Here is a 12,363-nt window from a genome sequence, read left to right on the forward strand (position 1 = left end):
GGATTGGTGCATCCAAATGATTTCAACTCATCCTGAATATTCTCCATTCTTGGAAATTCTTTGATTTTAAAAAGTAAAATCCAAGATCAAATCCTTTCACGTGCCCAGGTTGCATCCTTGAACCTTCAGGAGATTTATTGGGGTTTACCCCAAACAATCCTTTCCCAAAAGCAGAGACATTTTACGAGGTTTAAAATCTTCATTTCAAAATTTCTTCACTTTCCAGTGAAAACAAAAAGAAATCATTCAACCCAGGAAAAAAATACAGATTTTCCCTCCTGAAATGTCTTTTTTTTTATTGCTGCAGCCAATTCCCTCTGCCCCTCAGTTTTTTAGGGTCTTCCTGCCATTCCCAAAAGCTCTGGAATGGAATTTCCAAGATTAAAAAACCCCTCAGTACTGAGATTATTGTGAATTATTGTGAATTATTTACAGGAATTCCTATGAGGCCACAGAGCACTTGGAGGCCTCGTTGAGTTTGCGATCGTTATTCCCAGAAAACTGAATTCAGGAGCAATTTGTGCTTAGAGGGAAAACCAGGAAAAATCTGATGGCCCAAAATGTGGGAGCCGACGTCCACCTGACTAAGGAATTCCTGGGAATGGTTTTCCCTCTGGAGAAAAAAAATCCTTTCATATGGAAAAATCCTTCATGGAGCAGAAGGATGAAGGTAATTATGGGATCACCAGAGAATCCTGGAATGGGATGGGTTGGGAAGGAGCTTAAATCCCACCCAGTTCATCCAGGGACACCTCCCACCATCCCAGACTGCTCCAGCCTGGCCTTGGACACTGCCAGGATCCAGGGGCAGCCACAGCTGCTCTGGGAATTCCATCCCAACCTCTTCCCACCCTCCCAGCCAGGAATTCCTTCCCAAAATCCCACCCAAATCTCCCCTTTCCCAGTGGGAGCCATTCCCTGGCTCCTGTCCCTCCATCCCTTGTCCCCAGTCCCTCTCCAGCTCTCCTGGAGCCCCTTCAGGCCCTGCAAGGGGCTCTGAGCTCTCCCTGGATCCTTCCCTTCTCCAGGGGAACATTCCCAGCTCTCCCTGGATCCTTCCCTTCTCCAGGGGAACATTCCCAGCTCTCCCTGGATCCTTCCCTTCTCCAGGGGAACATTCCCAGCTCTCCCAGCCCGGCTCCAGAGCAGAATTCCAGCCCTGCTGGGTGGCACAGGAGAATCCAGATCTTGGAGAACCTTGACTCAGACATCGAGAACCGTTTTCCTTCGGTAAGGAAAAAGCTTTTCCATCCAAACTTTGCAGCTCCACAATCGCCCATCCAGAAGCCACAGACTGAACTCAGACACTTTTCTGCATTCCAAGAATATTGTGGGGGAAATTTTGGAATGTCAGCAAGCCTGGAAATATTTCAAAACCATTTTTTTTTACAACTAAATATAATTAGTCACATAAAGCAGCAAATAATTAAGACAATATTGATGTAAAAGAAGCTAAATATGCAAATACTCAATTTTTTTTTTCAGGGAACAGCTCCAAATCTCCTTTTTGAGTCAGTTTTAATCCTGAAAACATCCATCAGGACAATAATATTCCTGGGAAAAACCTGTGCAAATCAAGAGAGAACACAGAAAAAATTCACTTCTTATTTATTCCAAGTGCCCACTTGGAATTTTTAAGATAACGAAGCTGTGATTTCAAAGTTGTGATATCCCAAAATCACAAAAATGATATTTTTGTGATGTTCTGAGGTGAGACTCAATTGCAAGGAAATAATCCCTTCAGTCTGGAAGATCAGGAACTCTGCTCTAGGTGCTCCAACAGGATTTTTAGGAATTCTACATTTCCCACAGCTTTAAAATGGGAGGATGAGACATTTTACAGAAAGGGAAGATTTAATTTGGTATTATTGACAGGGGAAATGAGAGCCCTGATGAAGCAGAAAAAAACCCAACCTCGTATTTGTTTTCTATGCAAACCAGAGGTGTTCTCCACGAAACCAAGGTGAGCTCAAACACACCTTGATAAGCCAAGAAACTCAGCTCTGTTTATGAACAAAAAAGGTTTAAATCCATTTTCCACCTTTCCACATCATCCATCCAAAGCTCCTTTTGATTGTGATTGTCACGGTTCTGCCCAAAAAAGCGAGAAAATGTGCTTTTTTCTCAGAAAAAAGGGAATTAAAACTCGAGTCCACCCACCAGGGGGTGTTTTGTGGGGTTTCTTTTCAATACTGACGGGGAAGGATTCCCACTAAAATATCCAAGGAGTTCAGGATGTGCCTTTCCTTAAATTTGCCGCGATGAAGGAACATCAGTGACTCCTCCTTGGAGATCCTGGAGGTTCCTGGCCCGGGGGGCTGTGCCAGCAGCTCTGAGGGTGCGGTGTCAGGACAGGGCCACCAGTGCCACCAGTGCCACCAGTGCCACCAGCAGGGCCCCGCTGGGCACGTCCCGGCTGGCCGCGGCCGTCCTGCGCGCCTGCAGCACGGCAAACACCGCGTTGGTGGCGTTGGTGGGGATCTCCACGTTGCAGATCATTCCTTCGCAGCAGGAAACGCATTCCTGGCGGGAGAAAAGGGTGATTAACTCAGGGTTGTTAATTCAGGGGGGTTAATTCAGCCGGGATTCATTGGGAGAGGTTTTGAGAGAGAAACGCGCGTTTAACGTCGTGACGTTGAGCCGGACAGAGCCATCAGCAGCCTGGCCCAGGGCAGCAGGTGGGGCAGAAATGCTAAAAATCATCCTAAAATCTGATATATCCACGAATCAATTCTCCAAATCAGGAGTGCAGATTTCCTGGAGTCGCCCATCCCGTGGTGTGTCCCCAAGCTGAGGTGGGATGTCACACAGCCCCAGTGGCACTGCAGAAAACACAGCTTCCCTTTCCAACACCTGAATGAAAAATACGCTCTGGAACCTTTCAGGTTTCAGCTTTTTGAAGCTGAAAAATTCTGAAAATTCTAAAAATTTTTGTTCCCACTCAGTTTTTCCCTCAAGGTTTTGTGGTCAGTGCAGCTTCCCGTGCTGAATCCACTTCATGTTTCAGTTTCTAAGGCTACCAAAGCACCACCACAGCTGATTTCCAGGAGAGAATCCAAAGACAATTCTCCTTGCTAGAAAAGCCAGGAGAACAAATGAAGAAAATGCCAATTTTTATCCAATCCAAAGGCACAACAACTTTTTAAAGATAAAATCCCTGCCCATGGTTAAGGGTTGGAACAAGACGAGCTTTAAGGTCCCTTCCAACCCAAACCAGGCTGGGATTTTATAATTCTATGGAAATGCTGCAGGAGACAGGATGCAGAGCTATTTTATTCCCTCAAAACCTGCTGGAATCACTGGGATTTGCTCAGAAAACACAGAGATGCTCTGATATTTAACATGGACCTTGCCTGCTTTGTTTTTGATGTCTGAAATGGCTCATATTAAAAATAACAGATTTCACATGCTCCTATTTAGGAATTAATGGATAATATTTTACAGCAGAGACGAAAACTCTGCTGGGTTTTGCTTGATTATTAAGAATAAACTTCCCCCCATCATCCCAAGGCTGGGAGGAGACACCAGTTTGGGCTTTTTCCCATGGAATAAAAACTCAGTCGTGCCTCGCTTAAGCCAATGGCAAACAGAGCCTTGCGTAACCAACCTGAGAGCTCCAATCCCGAGCTCCTGGGTGCACCCAAAAATCCCAGGAGGGAGTTGTTGTTGTTGCTGTCCCCTCCCACCCCAGCGGGAGCAGGGAAGGAGGAAGGAGGGCTTGGTCCTGCTTCTCCTGCAGAAATCCCAGTGCAGGGCAGCTCTTGGCACATCCTCCTGAGCTCAGCAGGAAAACGGCTCCTGGAACGGCCAGCTCCAGCCCAGGAGTAGGGCAGGAGTAGCAGGAACAGAGCAGGAGCGGGGCAGGAGCGGGGCAGGAACAGCAGGAGCAGGACAGGAGTAGGAAAGGAGAAGGGCAGGAGTAAGGCAGGAGTTAGGTAGGAGTAGCAAGAGCAGTGCAGGAGTAGCAGGAGCAGGGCAGGAAGAGCAGGAGTAGAAGGAGCAGGGCAGGAGTGGGACAGGAGTAAGGCAGGAATAGCAGGAGCAGGGCAGGAAGAGCAGGAGTAGCAGGAGCAGGGCAGGAGTAGAGCAGGAGCAGGGCAGGAGTGGGACAGGAGTAGGGCAGGAATAGCAGGAGCAGGGCAGGAAGAGCAGGAGTAGCAGGAGCAGGGCAGCAGGAGCAGGAGTAGGGCAGGAGTAGCAGGAGCAGGGCAGGAGTAGAGCAGGAGCAGGGCAGGAGTAGCAAGAGCAGGGCAAGAAGAACAGGAGTAGCAGGAGAAGGGCAGGAGTAGGACAGTGGTAGGACAGGAGCAGGACAGGAGTAGAGCAGGAACAGGACGGGAGTAGGATAGAAGTAGAGCAGGAGTAGGACAGGAGTAAGACAGAAGTAGAGCAGGAGTAGCAGGAGCAGGGCAGGAGTAGGACAGTAGTAAGACAGGAGCAGGACAGGAGCAGAGCAGGAGCAGAGCAGGAGTAGGACAGGAGTAGGACAGGAGTAGGACAGGAATAGAGCAGGAGCACAGCAGGAGTAGGACAGGAGTAGAGCAGGAGCAGGACAGGAGTAGAGCAGGAGCAGGGCAGGAGCAGGACAGGAGCAGAGCAGGAGCAGGGCAGGAGCAGAGCAGGAGTAGGATAGAAGTAGAGCAGGAGTAGCAGGAGTAGGACAGTAGTAGGACAGGAGCAGAGCAGGAGTAGAGGAGGAGCAGAGCAGGAGTAGGACAGAAGTAGAGCAGGAGAAGAGCAGGAGTAGGACAGGAGTAGAGGAGGAGCAGAGCAGGAGTAGGACAGGAGTAGAGCAGGAGCAGAGCAGGAGCAGAGCAGGAGTAGGACAGGAGTAGAACAGGAGCAGAGCAGGAGCAGGGCAGGAGTAGGACAGGAGTAGAACAGGAGCAGAGCAGGAGCAGGGCAGGAGCAGAGCAGGAGCAGGGCAGGAGTAGGACAGAAGTAGGACAGGAGCAGAGCAGGAGCAGAGCAGGAGTAGGACAGAAGTAGGACAGGAGCAGAGCAGGAGCAGAGCAGGAGTAGGACAGAAGTAGGACAGGAGCAGAGCAGGAGCAGAGCAGGAGTAAGACAGAAGTAGAGCAGGAGCAGAGCAGGAGCAGGGCAGGAGCAGGGCAGGAGTAGGACAGAAGTAGGACAGGAGCAGAGCAGGAGCAGAGCAGGAGTAAGACAGAAGTAGAGCAGGAGCAGAGCAGGAGCAGGGCAGGAGCAGGGCAGGAGTAGGACAGAAGTAGGACAGAAGTAGAGCAGGAGCAGAGCAGGAGCAGGACAGGAGTAGGACAGGAGCAGAGCAGGAGCAGGGCAGGAGTAGGACAGAAGTAGGACAGGAGCAGAGCAGGAGCAGAGCAGGAGTAGGACAGAAGTAGAGCAGGAGCAGAGCAGGAGCAGAGCAGGAGCAGGGCAGGAGTAGGACAGGAGCAGGGCAGGAGTAGGACAGGAGTAGAGCAGGAGCAGGGCAGGAGTAGGACAGGAGTAGAGCAGGAGCAGAGCAGGAGCAGGGCAGGAGTAGGACAGGAGCAGAGCAGGAGCAGGGCAGGAGCAGAGCAGGAGTAGGACAGGAGCAGAGCAGGAGCAGAGCAGGAGTAGGACAGAAGTAGGACAGGAGTAGAGCAGGAGCAGAGCAGGAGCAGAGCAGGAGCAGGGCAGGAGTAGGACAGGAGCAGAGCAGGAGCAGCAGGAGCGGCGCTCACCGTGTGGCCGCCGTCCCCGCGGCGGTGGCACCCCACCAGGTGACACTCCTCACCGGTGGCGCATTTCTTGGTGACCGAGGTGCTCTCCCCGCGGGCTGTGAAGAGATGAACCGTCAGGCAGTACCGAGTGCCTGCAGAGGGAAAACCGGGATGTTCATTCCCTAAATTAAACCGTCGGAACAGGTTTCAAAACTACACGCAATTAAGGAAAACACTCCCAGAAAATGGCTCTATGGAACTATTTGCAACTTGATCAAAAGAGCATTTAGCAAGAAATTAATTAGTGTGAAATCTTAGCTGACCCTTCAAACCTCCAGAAAGGCTGTTTTTATTTAAATTACTAATTAGCACCATCATCTACACATTCCTTTTCACTTCTCCTTTTGGCAGCACGTTTCAGATTCGTTTCCTCATTCCTCTATTTTGCCTCTTCCCTTTTCCCACCATTCCTGTGAATGTCCCCGGGAAGAAAAATGAGGAAACATTTCCCTTCTTTTCTGTGTTTCACCCTCCTCAGCACAGGTGTGATCAGTCAGGTCCTGCTGCTCACAAAGAGCCATTAAATTTTGGGATGCTATCCAAAGGGAAGGGAATAAAGGCACGGAGGAAATTCTTCAGGTTTTTTTAAACATCTTTAAATTAACTCCTGAGAAGCACATTATTAGATATATATTAGATATATACACACATATATATTAGATATATACATATATATAGTTAATTAATAAATTAAATTAATTTTTAAAAAATTAAAAAATAATTAATATTGAGATATTAATCAGAAATCTGTATATTAAGATTTTATTGTTCTATATTATATAAAGCTGAGAGAGATGGAGATAAATAGTTTTTACACTGTTGTTTACACTTTGAAGAGAATAAAGAGAAAGAACTTTCTACAGAGAAAATTCTTCAGGTTTTTTAAACAAAATTAAAATTAACTCTTGGGAAGCACATAATTAGATATGTACACAGAGAAGCATGTATAGGAAATTAATACTGATGAATTATTAAAAAGATCTGTTGTATAGTAATTTTTAATATTTTAAATATTAATTAAATTAATATTAATTAAATATTAAATTAAATTTTATTGTCAGATATTATATAAAACAGAGAAAGATGGAGATAAATAATTTTTCACTCTGGAATGGCCAAAACTGTCACGTCAGCAGAAATGATCTGGCTCAGCATTCCCAATACCCGAAGTGATTAATGCTGGCACATTAATCCCATGAATCAGCCAGACTTCTCCAAGGGGGTGAGTCAGGGAAAAACAAGTTTAAATATCACCAAGGATCTCCTCAGTCCAGCCTTACTCACTTTCAGGACACCACCTATCTTCAGCCCATCTGTTGCAGTTGTAGTTGTCCACCGCGTTCTCACAAGTAAAGCACTTGAAACTGTTTGGGAATGGAGTGGCTTGGAAAGTATTAAAAAAGTATTAAAATACAGTCAACTGGAAAGTATTGAGGAAAAAAAAAATAAAATATTTAATATTATGCCTGTACACACATGTGTATGTAAAATTTAAAATATTTTAAGAAAATTTTAGAAGATTTAAAATATAAATTCTATATATTTATATATTTTCACTGTCCGACAAATAAAACAAGCTTTGCAGAAAGCTTTTTCTTTTTTTTTCCTCTCCAGGCTTGAACTTTAAATAAATCCTCATGTTTTCATTCTCATAACCCAAAATTGAGGTAGTGGTGGGAAAAGCAGGAAAGAGGGAAGAGTTTATCTCCCTCCTCACAGAGGTTTGAACAGCAAACACAAATCTGCATTTTCCTTTGATGGAAAAACTGCATTTCCAAAGCAGCTCCAGAGCTTGATCTCCCACTCGGAAGGAGAAGTTGGATCCTTTAAACAAAAGGATCCAGAGGACTCCTTTAAAATCTTATTTCCATTATTGAAATGACTTATTGGAAGCTGCAGGGTTCATTAGGGGCAGATATTCTATCCAGCTATTATATCCTGGCTGCTTTAATGATGCAGATTATGCAAATGAAGGGATGGAACACTGGAGATGCCAGATAAAGAAAAAAGATGCCATTAGTGCCAACTGGCTTCACAGGTCCCACGAGGTTTTTAATTACCTTCAGACTGAATTAATTGTATACAGCAACACCTATTCCTCCTCTTACAAAACCCCCAACAAGATAAAAGCCCAAAACCACCTGTTCTGGATTATTTACAAGGAAACCGCTGCATAATTTCCTCTGCAGGGAGACAGAAAAAAATATAAGAAAAGCCCTTAAAATGTCAAAGTCCTCGTGCACCCTTTAATTTGGCCATGCTGGTGATTTATTTTCATTTAGTCAACTTGTCACATATTAAGGATAAAATGCTGTTGAGGAGCAGAATATTTCTTTTAAAGTTTCTGTGGAGACAAACCCAGGGGGCTGGAAGGACGGGGAAAATCATTAAAATTTCAAGCTAGAATTCCATACAGGAAAGTCCAGAATTCCATAAAAACGCTACTTACGGTCCAGTGGAGGCCTGATGTTGTGAAAGTTGATGTTCTCCGCTGAAACCCAATTTCCTGAAAGGATCAGAAACGGGAGAACGGCTCCGGCCAGCGCGTGCCGGAACAGCCCCATCCTGGGCGTCACTGCACATGGAAATCCAGACTCCTCAGGCCTGGGGAAGCGAGGGAACACACATTATTTAGTGGGAATCGTGAGGATCTGAGGTGCAGGATGATAAATTTCCTGCGAAATCCTGCTGGAAGCGTGGAAATCCAGCCGGGAACGCCGGCGAGCTGCTGAGCGGCGCAAAGCTGAGCTGGTGGTGCCTTCTGCTGGCCAGAATCCCTCACAGAGGGCTTGAACTGCCAAAGAAAAATTCAAATTCACTTTATTTCCTTCACCTGAGCAATGGGAATCTTTAAAATTCCTTGAAAGGATTCCCAAAAATCAACTGGGGGACCGAGGTCCTTTAGATCCAACTTGAAACAATCTGGAATAAACAGCACTAAGGAAGCAAAACGCAGAGAAATCTCAGTTTTAAACACCAACAACCAATCCCTTACCTGAGATAAATAAATTTAACTTCAGACAAACTACATCATCTGAATTTTAAGTGCACTTTGCACTGGCACAGCATTAAAAATTTTAAGTGTGAATTCAATTTATTTATTTTTAAGTGTGTTCCAAGGGAATGCTCTGGAAGACGCCTGGGGATGGCACAGATGTTTTGGAGAAGGGCAAGGTGGAAAGTTCAGAGGGATGAGATGCAATCATCCAAAAATACATTTATTTTAAAATACATTTAAAATACATTTATTTGGGGGCCCCCTGGGTGCTCTGCCAAGGCTTTAGAGAGAAGAACTGAACATTTTGCTCAGGTTGGTGTTTAGATTTTCCACACCTCCAGACAAACACGGGGAACTGTGGCAAATCCCAGTGACCCTGGAGCCTGGTTCAGATATTAAAAATCACAACCTCACTCCTCCCATGCAAATTCCCAGCAGGACAAACAAGCTGGAGTGGAGGCTCCTGCCAAACCAGAGCCAAAGGCATTCCCTCCAAATTTCCAGGCACACCCTGGCCAGGCTGACAATGGTGCTCAGCAGAGAAATCAAGGAATTTCCCCTCTTCTCCCGGGGTTTTTGGGATTGGTTTGGGTTTTTCCCTTTTCTGGTGGAGATGGTTTTGCCAACCAAGCGAACAACGGAATTTTGGGAATTGTGAGTTTTATTGTGAATTTAACCACGCTGCTTAAGATCTGCTAATCAAATCCTGGCTTTGTGGATATATTTCAGGAGATATTCTGAAGTCACAGCCTACCTCTGCTGCGTAGGATGGTCCAGATTTCCTCTGGCTGCAGCCCAGGATCTAAAGAAGGATTAGGCAGAAGAATCTGTGGAGAGCAAACAGCAACAGATTGTCAAAATTCTGTTCTGAAAAAACAAATTAGCATTAAATTAAGATAAAAATTGGGTTTTTATAACAAAATATCCAAAGAAGCACTTGAACTACACAATATGGCTCTTATGAAGTGCCGTGGCACTGCAGAAATTGAAATTCCCTCCTTCCAGGGATATTCCAGTGCCATAAAAGACAAATAAAAGACAGAAAGTGAAGGAACGAGGCTCAGTCCATCCCTGAGGATGAGTTTCCTCCAGGAAAACCATTACTGAGGGAAGGACGTGGGTGGCACCACGCGACTGAATATTCCCATTCCAGAGATATCCCAACTTTTCCACACGAGTTCTGCCCAAAATCAAAGCAGAAATCAGCAGCAAGGGAACCTGAGAGGGCAAAACAAACCCGCAGCCTCCCAGTGAGAGGCTGATGAACAAACAGGTGCCCCCCAATGTGTGGAGCTCATCCAACTCCTGGAATTCCAAGTAGGCCGCAATTCCCAGAGCCGCACATTCCTGATCCCAATGACCTCATCCTTGTGCCCCTGTGCCACCAGGGATCCCGTTTTCCTGACTCCAAGAAGGTTCCTTAATCCACACTGCCTGAGTGATGTTGGTAACAAGATGAGAAGAGTCCTTTTTGTGCCTCGAGTCCTTCCTGGATCCCTTGCAAATAACTGTGTTCATCCTGGAATTCCAGGATAGTTTGGGTTGGAAGGGACTTTAGAGCTCATCCAGTTCCACCTCCCTTCCACTTCCACACCTTCAGCTTGCTCCAAGCCCTTCCAGCCTGGCCTGGGACACTTAAATCCTTGGAACACCTCAAGCAACCCATTTTTGATCGAGAATTTCACAAAAACTCAGTGTATTTCAAGCATTTTAAAATCCTTTCCATTTTACTCTGCGGGAAGGGAGGGAAATGAATCATTCCAACATTTCCAGGACTTCTCTCCTTGTCCTGTATTTGCTGCTGGCTGAAGGAAACTCTGTCTTTAAGGGGCTGTAACTGGATCTGAAGCACCTGGACAGCAAATAAAAGGCACAATTCCACTTGTGCCAGTTTGCTACAGACCCAGGCTCTCTCCTGCTCCCCTCCCCCAGGTTCCTATCGCTTTTCCTCGTGCCAGATGGAAAATTTTAGGGACTATAAATACAAAAAGAGGCTCTCTGGCTGGAAGGAAGGCTCAGTAAATCGACCTCCCAATCTGAAGTCGTCAAAGGTGTCCTTGTTTGCCAAGCAGGCCAATAAATAATGGATGTTGTTTGCCATGGGCTTGGTTACACAGCTGCACCACAAGGGCGTTCTCAAATCAAATAAGAAAATATTGGCCCAAAAATGGCTTTCATATCTCAGCCAGAATCTTTTCAAAAGCTTATTTTCTTCACAGTGCCTTATCTCTGTTGTGCTCGCAGATAATATTATCTAGCAGCTGAGTAAATGTTTCATTAGGCCCAATTAGGAGCCCTCATTAATGAAGGGGGAAAACTGTCACAACATGGAAGATTAACTTATATAAACAAGAGCAAACAGGGAGCTCCAGCTTTCCTGGGGGAGGGAAGACAATCCAAAAGGGAAGGGCTGATGCTATTAAAAAACCTGTGACTAAAACCCGTTTCAAGAAAACAACCAGGAACACAATGGCTGAACTAATTCAAATATTCCAGAAGGTTGGAACCTTGCAGGGTGTGATCCAAAAGTAGGAAGCAGCATCCCTGCTTTCTGATTTTAATAAAATTCGAGTCTGTCGACATTGTTTTTCCTGGCAGGCTCAGTGGAGGATTAGCAGATTGAACATCAGATATGGAATGCAAATGAAACTTCCTGCTGTCATTCAGTAAGCAATTTTCAGGTGCTATTAGATAATTGCAAATGCTTCTGTTTAGCTTGTTAAATAGCACTTGGGGACATGAGAGTTCCACAGGCACAGGCAGAAAGGTATTTTCTGTGCTGAAAAGCTAAAACCCAACACCTGACAGCACCACAAATCCCCAAGGCCACAAAAAGGAGGAAATTCAACTTGGCTAAAAGGGCAGAAAGAGCTCCTTGGATCCCCCATTCTCCTGCTCTCCTCTGGAGACATTCCTGCAAAACCCAGCCAGTGAAGAAGTGGACGGAACAAATTTTAAAAGCAAATCCCATAATTTTCTTTAGGAAACAAGCAGATAAGTTTAAAATAAAAAGGTGGGGGAAAGTAAACATTTCGACAAATTAAACTCCCCCTCCCCAAAAAATTACTGCAGATTTACAAATTTCAAACTCTTTGCTGTGGAAGATTTATCTTCTCTTTCCTGCTGAGTTAAGTCTCTATTTTTTTAACTTTTTGCCTCACAGCATGTTATTATTAGCACAACAGCAAAATGGATTTTACACTACGCTGACAGACAGCTGCAAGGAGTAACAGCGCCAGAATCAAACTGAACTCATCAACCGGATTTTGAAACACCACACATTTCCTTCAGCCGCACCCACAGCCCCACTTGGAATGAAATTTGGCCTAAATTACAAGAAATTACGGAGTTCTTTATCTGAGATCTTGTAAAGCACAACATCATTTCGCTCGGGGGATGATGTTGGCATGGGAGGTGTGATGGAAAGGGCTGTGAGACTGGAGGTGTCTGACTACACCAAACTGTGACTTCAGAAAGAAAATAATCCCTGATGAACACGATAAACCTGGGAAGTATCGCTGGAGTGAGGGATTAGTGAGGAGAAAACACGGAATGAAAAGTGCATCGTTCCTTTCCCAGCTCAAACTGACATTTAGGTTAAAATTCACAATCCCTCCATCATGGATGATGGATGGATGG

General features: G+C 45.5%; 1 protein-coding gene across 1 annotated transcript in view; it reads right to left on the minus strand.

The window, feature by feature from the left end:
• Window positions 1-2,156: 2,156 nt before the first annotated feature.
• Window positions 2,157-12,363, minus strand: part of LYPD6B (LY6/PLAUR domain containing 6B) — a 43,812-nt gene continuing 33,605 nt past the window's right edge. Inside the window, exons 2-6 of the mRNA XM_058840074.1 lie at window positions 9,479-9,551; window positions 8,176-8,330; window positions 7,011-7,109; window positions 5,688-5,818; window positions 2,157-2,523 (exon numbers count right to left, since the gene is read on the minus strand). Coding sequence (XP_058696057.1) covers window positions 2,347-2,523; window positions 5,688-5,818; window positions 7,011-7,109; window positions 8,176-8,290 — 522 coding nt within the window. The 5' untranslated portion in view covers window positions 8,291-8,330; window positions 9,479-9,551 and the 3' untranslated portion in view covers window positions 2,157-2,346. The remainder of the gene's footprint in view (window positions 2,524-5,687; window positions 5,819-7,010; window positions 7,110-8,175; window positions 8,331-9,478; window positions 9,552-12,363) is intronic.

This window comes from Poecile atricapillus, chromosome 5 (genome assembly GCF_030490865.1).
Source record: "Poecile atricapillus isolate bPoeAtr1 chromosome 5, bPoeAtr1.hap1, whole genome shotgun sequence".
In the NCBI taxonomy this organism is placed as follows: Eukaryota; Metazoa; Chordata; class Aves; order Passeriformes; family Paridae; genus Poecile; species Poecile atricapillus.